The sequence below is a fragment of the Aulonocara sp. 'chitande type north' Nkhata Bay genome, linkage group LG2 (assembly GCF_057382095.1).
Source record: "Aulonocara sp. 'chitande type north' Nkhata Bay isolate Kocher_YH1m ecotype deep benthic linkage group LG2, A_spYH_male_GT1.1, whole genome shotgun sequence".
NCBI lineage: Eukaryota > Metazoa > Chordata > Actinopteri > Cichliformes > Cichlidae > Aulonocara > Aulonocara sp. 'chitande type north' Nkhata Bay.
This window is the reverse complement of record NC_141345.1, coordinates 2443218-2462393: the sequence shown is the minus strand read 5'-3', so window position 1 is coordinate 2462393 and position 19176 is coordinate 2443218. Positions and strand designations below refer to the sequence as shown.

The 19176-nt window shown below is 41.4% G+C and overlaps 3 protein-coding genes and 1 non-coding gene across 5 annotated transcripts in view; 3 read left to right on the top strand and 1 right to left on the bottom strand.

Annotated features, from left to right (window-relative positions):
• Positions 1-3618: 3618 nt before the first annotated feature.
• Positions 3619-10705, top strand: nkrf (NFKB repressing factor). The gene is made up of 3 exons (XM_086301348.1): positions 3619-3987; positions 5293-5417; positions 7655-10705. The coding sequence occupies exons 2-3, from the start codon at positions 5327-5329 to the stop codon at positions 9949-9951; spliced, it is 2388 nt and encodes a 795-aa protein (XP_086157474.1). The 5' UTR covers positions 3619-3987; positions 5293-5326; the 3' UTR covers positions 9952-10705.
• Positions 10706-10726: 21 nt separating this feature from the next.
• On the bottom strand, positions 10727-14353 carry LOC147337182 (ubiquitin-conjugating enzyme E2 A). The gene is made up of 6 exons (XM_086301357.1): positions 14081-14353; positions 12612-12692; positions 12485-12510; positions 12031-12120; positions 11845-11933; positions 10727-11741 (listed from the first exon to the last, which is right to left on the bottom strand). The coding sequence occupies exons 1-6, from the start codon at positions 14122-14124 to the stop codon at positions 11613-11615; spliced, it is 459 nt and encodes a 152-aa protein (XP_086157483.1). The 5' UTR covers positions 14125-14353; the 3' UTR covers positions 10727-11612.
• Positions 14354-14934: 581 nt separating this feature from the next.
• Positions 14935-15006, top strand: trnae-uuc (transfer RNA glutamic acid (anticodon UUC)). Its single transcript has one exon. It is a non-coding gene; the product is annotated as a tRNA-Glu (tRNA).
• Positions 15007-15025: 19 nt separating this feature from the next.
• Positions 15026-19176, top strand: part of elf1 (E74-like ETS transcription factor 1) — a 41175-nt gene continuing 37024 nt past the window's right edge. The window contains exon 1 of one of the 2 annotated variants that reach the window (XM_086301324.1): positions 15026-15762. The gene's annotated coding sequence lies outside the window, so the exon portion shown is untranslated. Of the gene's footprint in view, positions 15929-19176 lie in introns of both variants that reach the window. The other variant, XM_086301315.1, reaches the window with a different exon arrangement.

Below are 19176 nucleotides of genomic sequence, written 5' to 3'. Positions count from 1 at the left end.
AAGCAAAACAGGACTGGTTCATACAGTCTGACACAGAGCCACAGAGATCATGTCTGCATAATGGAGTCCATCCAGGATAATGTGAAGAGACAGAGGAGACAAGACAGACTAACTCCAGAGAAATGGCAAGTATAACTTCCTGTCAAGTACCTAAAGTTTGACTGCCTGCTATTGGTTGGACTTTATAAATTATTCATTTTGCACAATACTATAAATGTATTTTTTGCAATACTTATGTTTATCTATATGTCTAACATGGTGAATTTGGTTTTGCTTGTATCAACTGAACTATCTGAATGAAGAAGAGAGAATATTTATTCCCTCCCTGAATATTAAAAAATGTTTTAACTAGAAGACGTACAAAACTACAATTTCTATATAATACTCCTACTTACATAAATATGAAAAACACTAAAATTCTCATATTATTATTATCATATTGACTTATAATTACACACTTAGTCTTAACTATCAGTGGACAAAACAACATTAAAACCACACAGATAAAGCGAACAACGATAAATTAAGTCGGTGACACTCCTCGATGGCAGCTGTCTCCCTCGGGAGCAGCAAACACCCTGCAACACAGGAATAAAACCTGTGTAGCAGCTCCAAGAACAGGAGAAAGAGTCCAAAGTTTTGGCCAAGCTTAAAACTATGCACATCCTTATTTTATTCAGCGTCTTTGGTATAGTCAAGAATCCAGCAGAATCCTCCAAGAATCCAGCAGAATCCTCCAAGAATCCAGCAGAATCCTACTATTTTCCCTTACAATCCTTTGTTTTTAGCACTGATTCATTGATCACACACATGAAATTTATGACATAAACATTAGACCCAAACACTGATAGAAAGTCCACTGATATTTATTTCTTCCATGGTGCACACAGGTAAGTCAGTCCATCACACCTCACTGCTTTGTTGATCCTGGGATTGGTTGATGGCTGAAGCTCAAACAGGAAGAGTACATTGAGCATTCTCGCTCTCCCCTTAAGCAACAAAGCAGAGCTGAGACTTTGCTCCCTTACCTGGGATCACTTGTCTTGATTTGCAGAAGTTGGCAATTCTCAATTTTGTCTTGAAGGTAGGGAAAAACTTGTGTGTGAGTGTGGGCTGTATACTAATATGCGTGCTGTAGGTGGTACTGTCATCTTCAAGCGTCAGATGAGTCAGAGTAGCTGCACATCTCTCTTTTGCCTTCCCAGCAGCCTCAGTCCACATTTCCATACTTGTCGTTAGCATGGTTGTCCCTGCTGAGGCACAATGTCCCCTCTAATGGGACTTGAAACAGCTCTCTGGTTCACATCATCCCGTTCTGGAGCCACCTCTTCCTCCAGCAGCAGCTTGATATGTAGTTGCAGTCAGGGGTGTGGGCCCAGATGCTGTAGCATCTAATGATAGACTGGTAAATGGTTCGCTCTTGTCCTTTGTCTTCTTCTGTAGGGCTCTGAGGAGATTGTCAGCATGACCTTGCACAGGGCTGTTGTGGCCTCCATGTGCGCCTCACTGTCACAATCATCCCATTCGTGATGTCTGCTGAAGTCTGATCCTAGATGCTTCTAGAAGTTTATAGTTTGTTCCCCAGTCATGACTCCTGGCTTCTTTAATATGAGCTTCTGATCACAGTCAAAAGATTAATAGGGGCTGTACATTGGTGCTTGTCACTTAAACTGTGGGCATTTAAGGGACATATTGGGTGTAGCTGTCGGGTGTACTTTACTGTGGTAGAAAACTCTGCTGTGGAGGCGATCATGCTTTCTGATGAGTCAGCTTGTGGATATGAAACCTCCGGTGGCAGGCTGTGGTTGATAATGAATCACTGGAAGAGTCTGCAGGCACTGTGCGCTCCTCGTCATCTCTGCTAAATGGTGGGGGTGGAGGTGGAGTAGGTGTAGCCATTGAAGAGCCAGAGTCAGGGTCATGGTCCATTCTAATAGACTGAGGCTCTAACGAGAGATACAGACAAGAACTTTCTCTGACAAAGCTTCTCATACTTCCACATATTTAATGCTTTCAGGTGATTTTGTACATGTTTTTTCTCTTGTATTCTATCTCTTGACTTTCTGTCCTTGCAGAAATCCAGAATGTTTTATCCAAACACAAAAAGCCCTGATCACTATCCTATTCACATAAACCACATTTGGAGACAATCCAACTCTTGATTGGTATTTTTCTTTATCAGACTTGTTTCCCACGCTCACAAATGTCCAGTTTTGTCTATTTGACGGGCCTGATCTCTATTCTAGAGGCAATCATCACCACAAATCCAAAGTGTTTTTCACCATAATTTGATGGACAGTCAATTCAGCAAGGAGGAGCCGGTCTTCAATTACTCTCTTTCTTTGAAAAATATTCCCAGTGTTCCTGGAACACAGCATTTACTCATCCCTGAAATCACCTTTTGACCAGATGTGAACACAGAGAAACAATTGTTTTCCTGTTTCGTCCCCCTAAATTCTAACAGTTTATTTCAGATCTCTCGCCATTTGAGGACAATGTGCTCCATTCCTAGAAATCCCCATGGAGATGGTCTGGGGTCCAAATAGTCAGGCTCTCCATCTCTCAAATACATGAGGTTAGAGGCTGGAAAGCCTTCTTTCAAGATCAGTAAAAGCCAAGAGATCCCACCTCTGACACCAACCAAGCTCATTCTGGAAATCTGAAAGAAACTGAGACACACACAACCAGGTTGTCCTAAGTTGCATTTACCTTTGCAAAGAGATCAAACAGTAACAAGAAAAACAAAACAACAACAAAACATCGCGGCAGTCTGTATGACATTTGACAAAAACAAATGTATTAACACTGTGTATTAAAAAGTAATTTGTACATCAACATAGTGATCAAACTTTGAATCAAAGATTTCAAATTTAGACTCATAAATCCCTGTTCGAGGTTTTCAGACCAGTTCTTGTGTCATTTCCCTGTTTCACTTAGCAGACCGATCATCTGATGCATTAAATCATTACTTATTATTAGTCTCTGTCTTCCTCCCGACTCCCAACCAGCTGTGGGAGATAACTGTCTGTCCCTGAGCCTGGTTCTGTGGGAGGTTAAAAGGATGCTTTTCCTTCCCAGTGTTGCCATGTGCTTGCTCATAGAAGGTCATTTGAGGCTGGGGGTTTTCTATTACAATATAAAGCACCTTAAGGTGATACATTAAATTAAATTGGAAGTCTCTCAGTTCCTGCGTGACTTTCAGATACTATTGATTATTCATTATTTTCCTTCCCAAAGGCCTTCTACTTGTTATTTGTCTTATACTAATTGTCCACTTTCCAGCCAAGTTTTCAGCTAATAAGTCTTTGGGAATCACCTTGTTTCTGCAAAACTACTAGTATAGGTAGCCTATGTCATAATGTTACATTTGACACTTCTGTAGATTAAACTAAATAAATGTAAACAAATCAAATGTTTTCTTCAGCCTGGTGAACTATTGCTTTTGAACACCATAAAAATTCCAAGAAAGTCTGGATCACTGGAAGCAAAATACAAAGAAATGAGAGGAGGCTCAAGACTGTGGCAAAGCACTGCAAACACAAACCACGAGAGCCTGTTTTGTACGCTACATGTGCTCTCTAATAATCAAACGCAATGCATTCTGGGGCAGTGCGGTGACAGACGCCATGATTTTGCTGTAGCTGGACCAGAAAATGGATGCTTCCTGCTAGCTGAATGGGTAGCTGTAGCTGCAAGCTGGTTTTTTGTAACATTTTCAACTACAGTTTTTCAGGAAAGAGTTAGTAAGAGAACAGACCTACCAGACGGTTTCTTCTTTGGTCTGTTTTGATCCTTTAACTGTTATCAAAGAGTGTGATCAAGTTTTTGATGCGGGGCTGGGTTAGCTGGAAGCTACAGAATCAGTTAGCGGGCTAATGCTAGCACGATAATAATAATTGCTGGTTGATCGTAAGAATAAATGCGCTGTTTCCAGTTCAGTTAAAAGACAAGTGTACATGTAGATGGGATCAAAGGCTACACCTTAAGGTAAGAGCACTACACTGATATCTAACGAGAAACTTAAATGTTGATAAATGTGTTTAGCTTGTCCAACGTGTTTGCTTGTGAGGGATGGACCCTGCATAGGATGGAAGCTGTCGGTGTACTGCGTCACTATGTCGAGGCGATTGTGATGGCATGAAATCCAGCTGTTTTCTCACACTTTAACATCCATAATAGGCTTAAAATATAAATTTCGGTATTTTAACATTTTGCCCATTCACGGATTTTGTATTTTAGACTCTACGTGTTGCTGGGAGACCGTTTTCTCTGCTAACCGCATGGAGTGTGAATGAACGCGTTACCTCCAGCTATTTGTGTCTGTGGAGCTACAGAAAGCATGTGATAGGGCGCGAGGAGAGAAGCTGTGGTACTGTGAGAGAAAGTCAGGAGTGACAGAGAAGTGTGTGAGAATGGTGCAGGACATGTATGAGGACAGTGAGACAGGGATCTTCTCTAAACCCCTTCATGGTTACAGTGATGGTGGGCAGGTTAACAGATGAGGCCAGGCTGGATAAGGTGTTCACAGATGACATTGTTATCTTTAGGGACCGAGTGGAGGAAAGTTTGGGGATGTGGAGGTATGGACTGATGAGAAGTGAAAGTCAGCAGAAGCATCACGTGTGTAAATGAGAAGAAGACAGTGAAGATACAAGGAGTAGAGGTTGTGAAAGCAAACAAGCTTTAATACTTAGGCCAACCACCCACATGGACAGTGCACAAGAGAGGTGAAGAAAAGAGTGCAGACAGACTGGAGAGGGTAGAGATGAGTGGCAGAAGGATAGTAAGAAGAGTGAAAGGCAAGGTTTACAAGATGGTAGTGAGAGCTGCTGTGATGTATGGTTCAGGACGCTGGAACTGGCAGGAAGACAGGATTCGGAGCTGGAGGTGGAAGTGCTGAAAATGCTAAGATTTTCACTAGGAGGGACCAGGATGCGCACGATTACAAATGAGTATATCAGAGGACAGCTTGGGCTGAGCGATTTGGAGGCAGCGTTAGAGAGGCAAGTCTGGGATGGCTTGAAAATGAGCAGAGGTGGGATGGTGGATATATTGGATACAGGATGTTAAATATGGGGCTGCCAGGCAGGAGGATAAGAGAAAGGAGGAGGACATGTAGAAGGTTGTTGTGACGGAGGAGGATGGCGGCAGGTATAGTGTGAGATGAAGGTAGATGATCCACTGTGGTGACCCCTTAATGCAGCAAGAAAAAGATGACCTCTGGTTCTTTATGCTGAAACTGTAACACGTACATTTGCCTAATCTGTCTGAAATCCTTGGCCCCATTAACAGGTATGGCCTGGATTTGACTTGGACGGTGCTGGTTATGGCAGAAGGGACGGACACTGGCGAGATGCCCTCCTTTGAGCCAAGTCCCAGTTCTGAAGCAAAAAAGAGACATATTTCTTCTGATGGCAGTGAGTGTTTATCTGGGTTGCTGTCATTTTCTGTTTCTGTTTTAACATGCCAAAGTTACTCCGGGACATCAGCGGAACTTAAATTCATAGTTTTCCCCAGGATGTGATCATCAGATACAGCAAGTTTTCTGTGTTTGATAGCAACATGATCTTAAAAACAGGAACAAAGACAGTGTCAAGTTTTGTTCATCAACAAGACCAAACCAAGCTGCTATAATGCACAGTCAAAACGTTTGATGAGAAAGTAAAATAAATGTAATATTGCTACTAATTTAAGATTTATTCTGTATCTTCCCATCATCCAACTCTAGCAAAATGGCCTCACTATGGACATGACAGTCTGTCAGTGCAAGCCTACTCAGTCCTTTATAATAGGGCTCTCATAGCTGTGCACTGGCCCCATGCAGATCCTAAGTTTTCACAGTTTATATTTACCGGGGGAAACTGGTCTGTGCGCCATTCTTGTTTAGGCTATTATTGGGCCCTTTAGATCGCCGCATAGGAGACAAAAGAGCTGAAGTAAAATTTGTAGGTTGCACACACATAATCCTTCACTCTGCATAGCCCAATACCCACTCAGGTGGACACAAATGTGGCATTGTGAATCCCACATAGGTCATCAGGATATGTTTCCAAGCACCACTCAGCACTGACAATAGTTAATAATATATATATAATAATTAGTTTAGATATTTTTTTTATTTTCTTCATCTCATATGTCATTGTACTGAATTTGAGCAAACCTTAAGCTTGATGCAGACTACTTTTAACAATTATCCACCTCACATCATAACTGACTGAGGTGCCTCTTCATATTAATATTATTTCATTATTAATGCTATTATCTTTTTTTATATAACAGCAATAGTATATTACAATATTTTATTTATATTTTACTTTGCATCCACCAAGGGCTGCAGGTGATCTGCAGTTTCACCCTTTCCCAAGCTGGAGACATTTTCCTTTTCACATGCTTTCCTTGGCTGAACAATGACACAACCTTAATATACCTTATGCATCTCTCTATTTTATATAATATGTGTTTGTGTGAATTATGTATTTTCTTTCATTCTAGTCATTCTGGGCATGGTCTTCATCCCAACTATGTTTCATTGTTAACTCATGCACTGCCATTGACCTCTATAGCCGTCAATTGCAGTGAATGAGTCAATGGGTTTAACTCATTCACTGCCAATGGCTGGCAGTGAATGAGTTAATACCAGTTTACAGGTTGTTATCTTTGCTATTATTAGTTTGAATACATTACAGTTAAGCTCTAATTTAATTTAGCCTTTTGTTTATTTTCCACTGCACTACAGTGGCAGCCTCAGTGGTTCAGCTAGCACTGACTTTTACAGACTTCTTACAACTAACAATAATGAATTGAATAATAAGATCACTCTAATTTCACAGTGTTCCTGTATCCAATCATCGACATTGAAGTGCGCACACATCCAAAATTCAGGACAGTAGGACCTGCTGTTATTAATTGTGTTTAATAGTAATAATAAGAAAATGTACACACAGTTGCACAGCTGCTAGCACTACTGTTTAGATAAATGCAAAGTTCAGCAGTTGAACACACAGCTTATGTGCTGACAGAAAAGATTAAATATACGTCTCCATATACCAGGGAATAGCAGAGGAAGCCTGAGTCAGAGGTGTGTTTTAACGCTTCAGGTTTCAGCAACATTGCAGCTCTCTATTTTGAAAGTATAAAGACAGTTCTGTGTTGCTGTTGTTGTTGTTTACAGACCAGGGATGCAATAGGTGTATGTCGATATCCTGCAATGACACTATCTGTAAATAAGGTGCTAGTGGGTTTTTTTTTCCTTTAATTTTTATCATTTAGTTTTGAAGATGCAGACAGACATGTAGTCAGATCACACAGCACTATTCAGCATACATCTGACATGCACATGTAAAAATCCATTATGAAAAATGTTGGCATTTGTTTTAAAAGGCCAAATCATTTGGTGAAATCATTAGCTAAATGTAGAGTGTCAAAACTACAGTTAGTCTGAAAAGCTAATATGGCTCAGCTCCTCACACCATTAACATGTTGTGCACTACCTCTTCATATGTTTATGAACCTGACGATAAATGCCACTGTAATAAAAATAAGTTAGCTCTCTGTTTTATAAAAGATGTCTTTATTACTTTTTTTGTAAACATCTGTGATTATATGGGTCCCTTTTGTTTTTCCTTAATTGCTTACTTGTGTCATTTTATTGCAGGAGAGGAGCCCATGAGAAAAATGCCTTTGACAAAATTTGGTTCCAGACCTCGATTTGAGCCTGTGCACTTCGTAAGCGGCGGGAGCAGTGGAGGAACCTACACTGATGAGAAGGAGAACGATAAGGAGCGCAGGAGGAGCGAGCTGTACAGTCCGAGGGACTCTGAACACTTTTCGTACAATAGCAGCAGCAGAGCACAGGGATCCTCCTCAATGAGGCCCGCTTTTGACAGAGTGCCAGCATACACATCTGACTCCTGGGGTTCCCACAGGGACAGAGAAAGAGACAGAGACATTTCTTCAGGTAGTGGGTTGGGGTATGGAAGTCGTGGGTCGTCGTCAAACTTCTTGGCAAAAACACAGCAGGAGTACACAGCAAAATATGAAGCCCAAAACTTTCGGAGTTCAGACTCTTACTCTCAGCCGCCCAGGTACAATGGGTACGGGGGAGGGGGGCGATCAGGAGGCTGGGATTCGGGACGTCAGGGTTTGGGCTACAGCCATCAAGACAGGCCGTCATCGAGCAGGCTGTTCAGCAGAGTCTACAATAGCCCGGGGAGGAGCAGTCCTAATGTTTCTCAGTCGGGCTCTTCATTGCAGCCTCTTCCAATATCTCAGCCAACATTAGATGAGAAGCAAAGGCTGATTGCCAATGTAGCATCTGCACTGGCTGTTGCTTTTAGGGACCCTATGTACATGACTGGAAGTGACTCACCAAACTATAATTTCATGTTGAGCCGTAGCATCCAGGCCTGCAAAACCAACCCTGAGTATATTTATGTGAGCCTGAAGGATATTCCTCAGGCTGATCTACCAAAGAACAAGAAAGTACCGACAGACGGCTACGCCTGTGAACTGAGATGCCAGGGTGTGTATCTCGCTACTGGATACTCCGGAAGTAAAAACGGGGCAAGAGACAGAGCCTCTGAGCAGGCTGTAAAACTTTTCCTGAAACCAGTCGAGGTTCGTGTCGTGCAGCGTAAATTCAGACACACTGTAGTTAATGACATGGTTGTGTGCCAGCTACACAGCCCAACACCAGCATTTTTGCCTGCACTCCGCAACCCGGAAGATAAGCCGACACCTAGCTCCAAGGGCCAGTACGAGCCTGACAAGCATAAGCACTGGACAGAGTTTGTGGTGTTGGACAATGCTCACGACGCTATCTGCATACTGAACAACTCTGCAGCTTTTAATCGCATGAAGATAGACTATAAATTTGATCTGCTGCCCAACAGCAGTAAATGGCTGTGCAGCGTTTTCCTGCAGGGCGAGCTGGTGGCACAGGCGATGGGCACCAAAAAGAGCTCTAAGCACGCAGCAGCGCAGGAGGCGGTCAGAAAACTTCGCCTGAACCAAGCGCAACAGCAGCAGCAGCAGATGCAGCATCAGATGCAGCAGCAGATGCAGCAGCAGGTGCAGCAGCAGATGCAGCAGCAACGTCAACCGCAGTCTCAGTACTCCAGAGGAAATATTCAGTCAGATTTTGGTGGACGATTCGGGCAACAAGGTGGCAAAAAGAAGCTGAGCGAGCTGGTTATCCTGGAAAACTCTGACAATGCAATCTGCATTATTAATGATACCGCTCAGTTTAATAAAGTGACTGCTGACTACAAGTTTACAGTTCTGCCCGATCATCGCTGGAAGTGTGAAGTTTACTTAGAAGGACAGTATGTCGCAGCAGGAATTGGGCCAAAGAAAATAGTGAAGCACATTGCAGCGATGGAGGCTTTAGTCACACTGAGACAGACGCAGGCTGTGGTCAAATCCAACTTAAGAAAGGAGGGTCACAGTGACGCCATATCACGTTCTCAGATCATGGGTCGCTCAGGCGAAGAGGCCACGAGGCAGGAGATAAAGGAAGACAACATTGGAAACCAGCTGCTCCGGAAGATGGGCTGGAAAGGAGGTGGTCTGGGCCGCGACGGGGATGGAATTGCAGAGCCAATCAGAGTGAAGGAACAGTTCTCGAGAGAGGGTTTGGGTATGGACACGGATAAAACCGCAAATCAGCTCAGCAAGCGCGACATTGAGGACATCATTCGGAGCTACGCCAGTTCAGACCGCCAGGACGATCTCCGCTTCTCCACTGACCTCACCAATGACGAACGCAAACAGATCCACCAGATATCCCAGAAATACGGGCTGCGAAGCAAGTCGTACGGACAGGGATGGCAACGCTTCCTCGTCGTCAGCCGCAAAGTACACAAAGACCAGCTCATTGGTCAACTTCTACAGGAAGGACAGGTGGGCCGATATGAGCTTGTGAAACCTCAGACCTCACACGAATTTGCATGATAGGAAAAATCGTATATATATTTTTTTTAAAGGACGCATTCATCGTCTTGGACTTGAAGGCAAACTGCACTCAAGCGTACCTGCTGTGTTTGTACTATGTTACAAATTTCCAGCACATGTTAATAAATGAGAATCTTTCAGGTATCTCTGGTGGTTTCAGCATTCCTTTGCCATGAACTGTATTTTAGCTCTAACAGGGGCTGTAGGATGGATTTTGTCTTTTTGTCTCTCCTGCTTTTCCACATGAGCTTGTGGTCAGTGCATTGTGCTATCATCTCCTAATGACGCTCCTGTTAATGCAATTCTTTCCAGTTTAAAAAAAACACATTTAGGCTTTTGTCACCTTTTGTTTTGTTCTGTGACCATTTAAGAAACCTGGCAGAATATGCAGCTTTTCTCACTGCTTGTTTGTGAACATTGGTAGACAGTTAACTCATCAAAGACAAGGATTATAACGGCATTAACATCAAACTGTAGCTAGGTGCTCATACCAGTCCCACTGTAGTAATAAGGCATCTATTCAGCAATACCTGCAATGTTGTTTGCTATTTCAGAACATGGAGATCATTTTACAAGTACAAGAGCTGCATCCATGAGCAGAAAATCTTCACATTGTAAGCTGTGATCTTTGTTAATGTCAGATGTGTTGGTTTATGTGAGTACAGTCAACGTGTCTGCTTGTTTTCACAGCTGTAATGACTGAATAAATTAAAACTGAGAATCATCAAAGAGGCTGAAATTAATTCAAATATTTTGTTCATCTGGGTTAAGAAACAAGTAGCAAACAAATGGTGTATATTTATTTTTATTTACAAGAAAATGTACAGTTTGTTACATGGGTTACCGGTGCAAAGGTTTATAATCTGAAAATGGACACCATCCTGTTTAAAACAGTGTAATCAGCTTTTCATGGCAGCTGATTTCCAAGATTGTAAAATAGCATAGAAATGTTTACACAGCTTTAAAAAGTCAGCATTATGAAACCAAGTTAAGTGCTTGGACAGGGTACGAAATATCCTTTCTCTGTATTGAAGAGGGACATTTGTGTTTAGATTATTTTCCTTTTAAATCAAAGGCATGGCTTTACAAGAAAAGCTGAGAGAGAAAATGACCCCCAAAAGGCATCTGCTGAGTTGTTAGAGGGATAGATGTCTATGCCAGGTTAATTTTCAATCCCTCTTAAAGGCTTTTGACAGGCAGAGACAAAACCAAGAAGAGTGAGCCCCAAAACACCCAAGAACAGCTTTGCTTTTTGTAAATATGAACTGCCAGTATCTACACAGCAAACCACACAGCAAGCACATCTAAGTATCTGTCGCCCTATCATCCGACCACATTACTTCATGTATGAATAAATGGGTAGAAAAGTGACGGCTGAGAGAAGAGAGAAACAAAACGTTGGGGCATGTAGCAAGTAACCCGGATATAACAAGGTACATTAACTTTTACCAAACATACGCTATTGCCCAACAACAGCATTCAGCAGGAGTGAATGCCACAACACAACGGCATACAAACTTTGCAACAGTTAGGGGGACAAATATACCAAAGGATTTTATTAAGATGTGTCATTTCATTTTGGTGAGATCGGTCAATTTTCTTGATCAGTGTTTTCTTGTTTCTGGGCTGGACACTGTTCATACTCCCAACGACAACGGGGGTCAACAGTCACGCCAACTCTGTTCAACAATAGCAGAAACCCTTTTCTCGTACTCCCGTTTGTTTTCCTGGTAGAGCTGGGCTGCTTGGCTGTTGGCAGGACTGTTTGGGTTTGGCTCATCCAGTAAAGACTTTAAATACACAACAGAGATTGCCTGTGGGTTAGGTTTCTAATAACATTTTATGGCGTAAGAGTCAGAGCTGCGTACTCATTACTGTAAGGCGGCAGGATACCTGTATTGAAGTTAAGATTGAAGACACATCATAGGTTGGACTCCAACGATTCTGAAGAATATCTAAGCATATGCTGCCGTCTGCATACACTGCAAAAGAGCATTGAAGACCACACAATGTTAAAACTTTAGGGCGTGATTATTTTAACATCAATAAATATCTCAAACTCAGTATGTTGGTAGATACCATTTGGATGAAACATTTTGGAGACAAATCTCACTGTCGGAGGTTTATTTGGATATTCCTCTGTGAATTCAATGGTAAGTTTGAAGGTTCCTGAGAGAGAGAAGGAACGGCACAACGTGAATTAAATTACAGAATTGTTTGGATATAGAGTACCATGTATATTGATGGTGATTGACAGTGTCTTCTCTGCCGTTATTAATGTTTTTCAAATATTAAAAAGTTTAAGATTAATAAATACATTAATCAATGCATAACGATAAGCAGTTGTTGCTTTCTGGCCAAAAACAAAAAAAAAATTCTTCCACTAAAATATACTCAAAACTGTACCAATCGATATGATCCAACTACGAAAGCTCTATGCTTAACAGTCATCATGGTTTATTGCTGAGTTAATGTCAGGTCAGCGTTGGGAAGATGCATTATGTGGATGCAAAGGGCTTTATGGACATCTTACCATCTTCAAAAGGTGTTCCCTCAGGTCTACAAAAGAGGAAACAGTAAAGGGGATAAATCACCTGCAAAAACGCACTTTTCAAAACAGCCACAAAAAGTCTGATATAGCTTTTATTAGAGCAACTTACCCAAAAATGACAGCATTCCATACCATGATATTGTTTTCTGATGGGGCTCCACTAACTCCAGCTGGAGGGTCCTCTTGCAGCCTGACAGATAAAATGGACACACAGTTATATCACAGGTAAAGAAAATGACTGAAACAGTCAGTTGTCAAAGTCTTTACTATTATTACCTCTTAGGCTGGTCATTAGGGCAGGCGAGTTAAGTATTTAAAACTGAAAATGAACCTCCTAATGTATTAATCCTAAAAGGACTCTGACACTACATGATTTTATCTGTTTTGATTTTATATACTGTTTTGTTTGTTTGTTAATTAGTTAGTTAGTTTATTTGCTTGTTTTAATCAATTTTAAATCATGCTTTTTATTTGTTCTTGTTTCTAATGTCTCTGTAAAGCACTTTGAATCACCTTGTTGTTGAATTGTGCTATACAAATAAACTTGCCTTGCCAAACTTGCCTTACATATTTACCAATAACATACACTTAGTGCTTGGCAATTATATATATATATATATTATTCCACTATTTTCCGTTTCATTGTGTTTCTTCTTTTGTGTAGCTTTACCTTAATGAGATATTTTACAGAGCTACTCGGCTTTATTTAAGCCATGTTTTTATGATGATGTTTAATGTTTCTGCCTGCAGTAAGACAGAAACTTAAAACTTTTCAGAGTAATGTTTTGAGGCAAAAGACAAAAAGAGAGTCCTTTTAAAAACACATCTGACGGGCCATTACAACCACTACCTGTCTGATTTAACCAGTTCAAGTTCATCCTATTAGTCACGCTCTTGAAGTATGCTGAAATACTATAAATATCGTGTTACAGTGGCCCAGAAGAGATTAGATTTTGGACCTTGAGACCACCAGTACTGTGTGGTTGGAACATACTGTGCAGGTTTTTAGTGGCTGCATAGCAGATGGTTTCTGATCTTCGGGTTCAGGTAGCCCTCTGTCAAGGCCCACGGATAGAAGGTCTCCCAGATCAGTGTGTATATGAACAGTTTATCTAAACGTTTCACCTGGATTTGAAGGGCCACCTGGCTACTCGCTTTGACTACAACCTTAATTACAAGTTAGAAGCACATCCAACTGAAATCATATTGAAATATTGCTGTTTACAGTTTAGGCTAAATGTTCGGTGATCGTCTCAGTTAGTACTACGACACCTAAAATAAGCCGGGACTCTTAAGTTGCACTACCTGAACGTTACTACTCCCGGATGCCTTGCTAACACCGGTGTCAGCGCCCCGGCGTAATTATCTTTACAGATCAGTAGCTTACCAGTCAAACATTCGTTAGTACTACCCGAATCTTCACCCACTTATGATCATCTCGTGTTTTTAAGACCCTGAATTTTATTGTTGTTGTTTAATAGCGGTGTTGTAGTTTTGATTGCCGTTTGGGCTAACGCTAACAAGCTAGCGGCAGGAGGCTAACCTTAGCTACTTCTCTGTTGTTTTCCTTTCGCTTACCGTTTAAAATCTCTCATTAAACGTCGTCTTGCTGGAGTTGACATCTTGATTAAATGGAAACCCAAATCGTTAACAAATACCTAAGCGGGTCAAACGTGATGAAATGCGTGTTCTTTTTTTAATCGGTATATTATTTTAACTCTTAGCTGGCTAAGCTAAACGATTTGCGGCTAGTTTGTCAAATATTTGGCTGCCCCTCGCCAGTATAACGACTGTACCAAATACCCAAAAGGGAGACCTCACGCCGCTTGCGTTGAAATTAGTAAACTGTACAATCACATAAAGCCAATTAAAAAGTGGATACAGAATAAAACTTTTGGATGTTCCTGTACTTGTACGAATATATTGAAGCTCGTTTTTACTATCGCTAGAGCGTTTTTATGTAGGTTGGTGGAACCCGTCTCTACACTTGAACTATCCCAGCAAAAATTACGTCATATGTTTGCACCCACATTAGTTGATTAGGACGCGCTAACGCCTCATAAATGGGCCTATCTTCTGTTTGTCGTCCTGTTCAGTACTGACTTTATTAATTTACTGATCTATTCGATGCATACCCAGTTAGCTCTGTTACTTTAGGTGTAACCCGTGCCTAAGACATTGAGATTTAATGTACAATACTTTCCAAACACCACTAGATGGTGCCTAGTTCCCAAGTGTTGTATATAATACGCTACAGCAACCCAAAACAGGATAGCTTTAAACATATGTAAATGATAAATAAACATAAACGTGTAATGTATAACGCGAAACCATAAAAGATTGTAAGGTCAGATAATAATAGCTAACAATCATGATTTAACCAATCTGGAAACCAGTGAAAAAGTAATGTTGCCTCCTGGCAGACATGACTTTCCCATATGGTCTAGCGGTTAGGATTCCTGGTTTTCACCCAGGCGGCCCGGGTTCGACTCCCGGTATGGGAACTGCTGTTTTTGTCTCAAATTCTAGTATTTAGGCTTTTAATGATGATTTGACATTGGCAGTAATACAAGCAATACATAAAACCATTCAGTAATTTTTTTCCTTATTTGATACGTCTGGCACAGCATGCGGTCAATATTTCCAGGGAATCGACCCCGCCCGTCAGGGAGTTTTCGTCAGTTGCTCTCATCTCACAAGGGCTTGGACTTTCCCGGAAGATGCCTGTTCCCACTTTATATCTCCATGACGCCTGTCGTAATATTAACAGAGTACAGGGGAACAAAATCTGCTCAAACTAAACCCCAAGTTTCGCGTGTAACACCGTCATTTTCTCTTTTCTCAACTTAATTTTTAAGTACATTGTGTCTGAAGCTGTGGGTTGTCTGTAAAAATCGCACCTGCGACTTCGTAACGGTATAAGTAAAATTAATTCACTTTTAACGTGTAAATAACTTGAAAAAATCCAACTTTGCTGCGCATGACACACGCAAATGACAATTTTTCATGACGTGTATAAAAATTATGAACCATTTTTTGCCGTTTTTTTAAACTAAGAAACTTTTTTAAAAACGCCTTTTAGCTCTTAAACCGCTTCCGTCTGCTTCGGACTCGCGTACTACTACCACGCTTTGGGAAAACTTTGGTGCCGGGCCAGCTATTTCCCAGGAAAATGTGACTGATAGGAATTCCCCACGCATCAGCCCCCGCCGGAGAAAACCTCGACCTTGTGTCAGCAAGCACACGAAAGCAGCGGGAGGGTAAGCTGACCGGTGACTGTGTGATGATGTAGCTGTAGCACCGTAAAGTCTCCAACTCGCTCCAGGGATGTTTTTCTAACGTCGCCGCTTCTTAAAAAATAAGAGAACAGCTTCTTACTGGCTATACAAAGCCGGGGAATATAATGTACTGATAACTTCTGCTGGGGTAAGTACATCTGGGATTTAAAAGGCATGTTTTACAGTAATTGCTTGTTTTTTTTGTGACTAACAGCGTGGGTGCTAACGTTGAGATCGCCTTAATGTACATTTTTCTTTTTATGGATACAGGAAATAATGTGTTTTGTCACCACATGTAAGCATTTATATACTAAATGCACTCTAAAGAAACACGACTGAACCGATATGATGTACTAGAAGCTGCCACACGACCTGCAGGGCTTTGCTCTGCCTTGCTTTACTACTCCATAGATTTCTGTGACTCCCCTTTGTGTCAGTCAGCTGGCATGTGACTACATGGTGTGATGGTGTGTGTCTGTATGAGTGTGTGAAAAATAGTTCAGATCAGCTATAACAGAAGAGTACCAGGGCACTTTTTCTGTCTCCACTTTTGTTTTACTAGATGAGAGCTTTCATTTTGTCCTCCATTATGAAAAATATAGCCTTGACCCCAGGTCAGCTGCACTAACTATAGGCCTAGAAAGTGTGGAAATTGAGAGTCTGTGCATGACTAGCCAGTTAGAGCAATATTCAAATTGGCATATCTTCTATCTCTGACTGCAATTAAGTGAGATTACAGATGAAATGACTGCTCATTTGAATAATTTTCTAAGCATGAATGTCATTTTTCATGTCTGCAGTCATGGTGAGCTGGTTGTCTTTTTTTGGCCTTTCTGTTACATTAGATCAGAGCTGTTTAAATGTGTATTTTCAACTTCAGCTACGTAATTATGTACAATTTTCATAATTTCCTGAAATGTTCTTGAATAAAATACAAATATATGCTATGAGAAAGTATGTTGTACTGAAACACCCTGAGGTTTCCTCACAGGGGTCTCTCTGTCTCTGCAGGATCAATGAATGTTTACTGATTTACACAAATATAGATCCGGCATGCTTGACAGAAGTGTTGATCAGCACTATTCTGTAGTGAGTCTAAATGTTTGCCAGATGTTTACATTTTTGCTCTGAGATGCTTGTATCATGGGAACGACAAACACCGTCTGATTGGCCGGCCCTTCGGAGCAGGAGGCCGTGACGCAGAGGGAAGAGGTGGGGGGATTTAAGAGCTTTTAGTCTGACGGCCCCACTAGAGACGGGAACAGCTGGACCCACCAGTCCTTCACCCACCCCTCTCCCCTTTAGACTTCCCATGGTGGGAACACTGGCAGAGAGGCTTGTGGATAATTGGAAACGTCAATCCACTGAAAGCAATTATCCAGAACAAGACTTTCCAAATATACTCCAGTGTGGAGTCTTGTTTGTTTCAAACATGTGCTCCTTGTTTTAGGAACATCTTGCTACGCTGCTGCCCACACTTTGCCCCTTTCCTCTCTGCTTTTCATTGCTTTAATGTTGCATAGGCTTCATCTGTGTGGACTTGAGCACTCTGTGGATAGAGTACTGTGTGGTTTAGGCTAAAGCAGTTCCTGTTAGCCTTCTTATCTTGTGACAGTGATGTCACCATCAGCAGCCTGAGCAGCTGAGGAGTCTGAAGATGACCGAGGACAACAATGGAGAGTCCTTGTGTTTCTTTAAGTGTTGAAGGGCTCCTCAGACATCAGATATGTCTCCTTGCCCAAGATGTACCCGCCTGGCTTAATGGGCTTCTGGATATTGATTTAACTACACAAAAAGAAGAACTGAGCTCTTATCCCATTTAGAAAGCAGCACTCCAGTTTCATAATAAGCTTTCAGAGCAGCCTTGCTGCAGAAAGGGAATATAGTAGCTTTTTTTGGTTGCAAGTTGGTGTATGTGGTAATCTTTGAAAACAAGTCAAACTTCTTGCAAATCTCAGAGATGTTTGAGTATCAAGAGCTAATATGAAGTTCTGTTATCTGGTGCTTTAGTGCCCACACATGCAATTTCAACCTCAATAACTGCGTAATGACTCACAATTTCACATGGCCACCAAATCTGCTCAATGATCCTTGCTTGTAGGTGTAAATTAATGCCTTAGAAATAACCACAAGATGGCAATGTTCATATGCTAAACAAACAATCATATGGGAAGGCTGAAACCTCAAATGACTTGCATAAATGCAGGAACTGACTTGTGAAAAGAGAAACAAAACTGTTGAACTTCCCCCTTTTTTCCACATGTAGAAAAATACCCACGTCTGTCTGTTTTCTGTTAAAGGCTTGCAGGGGAACTGCTGATTGCAAAGTTCCTTAATTGTATGCTACTGTTGAACCAGCCCAAGCCGTTGACACCTGAGTATCACCTTGTCAGACACGTTTGATTGCTAGGCAGCAGGAGCAGCAATGAACCACTGCCATTGGACATGACGTCAGAGAGAAAGGAGAGACAGGGGAAATTCCACCTGTAACCTCGTTCTGCTCTTATGCTGCTTGCCTCACAAGCATGTGACTCGGTCTAGTCATTAGACCTTGGTTTCTTCATGGATCTGCATATTTTTTTTATGACGTAAAGCACTGATAATGACTAGAACTATATTTAGCATGTAAAGGAGGACAACTAGATTGTGTAATACAAGTATCTAGCTGTGATACTTGGAAGTTAGGATGGGTTAGTTTTGTGAATTCTGCCATTCTTTACTGTGAGGCAAGTTTCCTTCCTTGAATCATGAAGCATCATTGTAAAACCTATACCTATGCTTAGCTTATTTGTTAATTATGAAAATGCACATTGGGGCACTAACAAATCCTTTGTGTTTCAGCCAAAACAATACTGTGCACATGTGGTCAACATCAGTAGCAGACAGGTGAATGTAACCACATAGCTAAAGAGATAGACTCACTTGTTACTTCATGATGTGCATCCGTTTAACTGTTTGTTAACACAAAATATCCAATCAGCCAGTCACATGGCAGAAACTCAGGTTTGTATTTACATGCATTTAGGCATGTAGACTAGGGCTGCCACGATTAGTCGAATAGTCACGATTACGTCGACTATCAAAATCGTCGACGACTGATTTAATAGTCGACGCGTCGTTTGAAGCTTTGTAAGATCACAAAAGACGCAGGAATAAGTAGTAGGATTTAAGAGTGTAATAACGGACTGAAACAGAAGATGGCAGCACTGCATGTACAAGGATGCCAGCTGCCGTTAAACCCCGAAGAAGAAGAAGCTGTGTCCCAGAATTCATAGCGCAGCCCAGCTCAGTTTCCAACAATGGCGGCAGCTAGTTAGTTTTAATATTACTCTTATTATTCTTTCTGGGTCATAAAATAAACGTTTAACATATTTTCAGGCGAGAATGTAGCTGTGT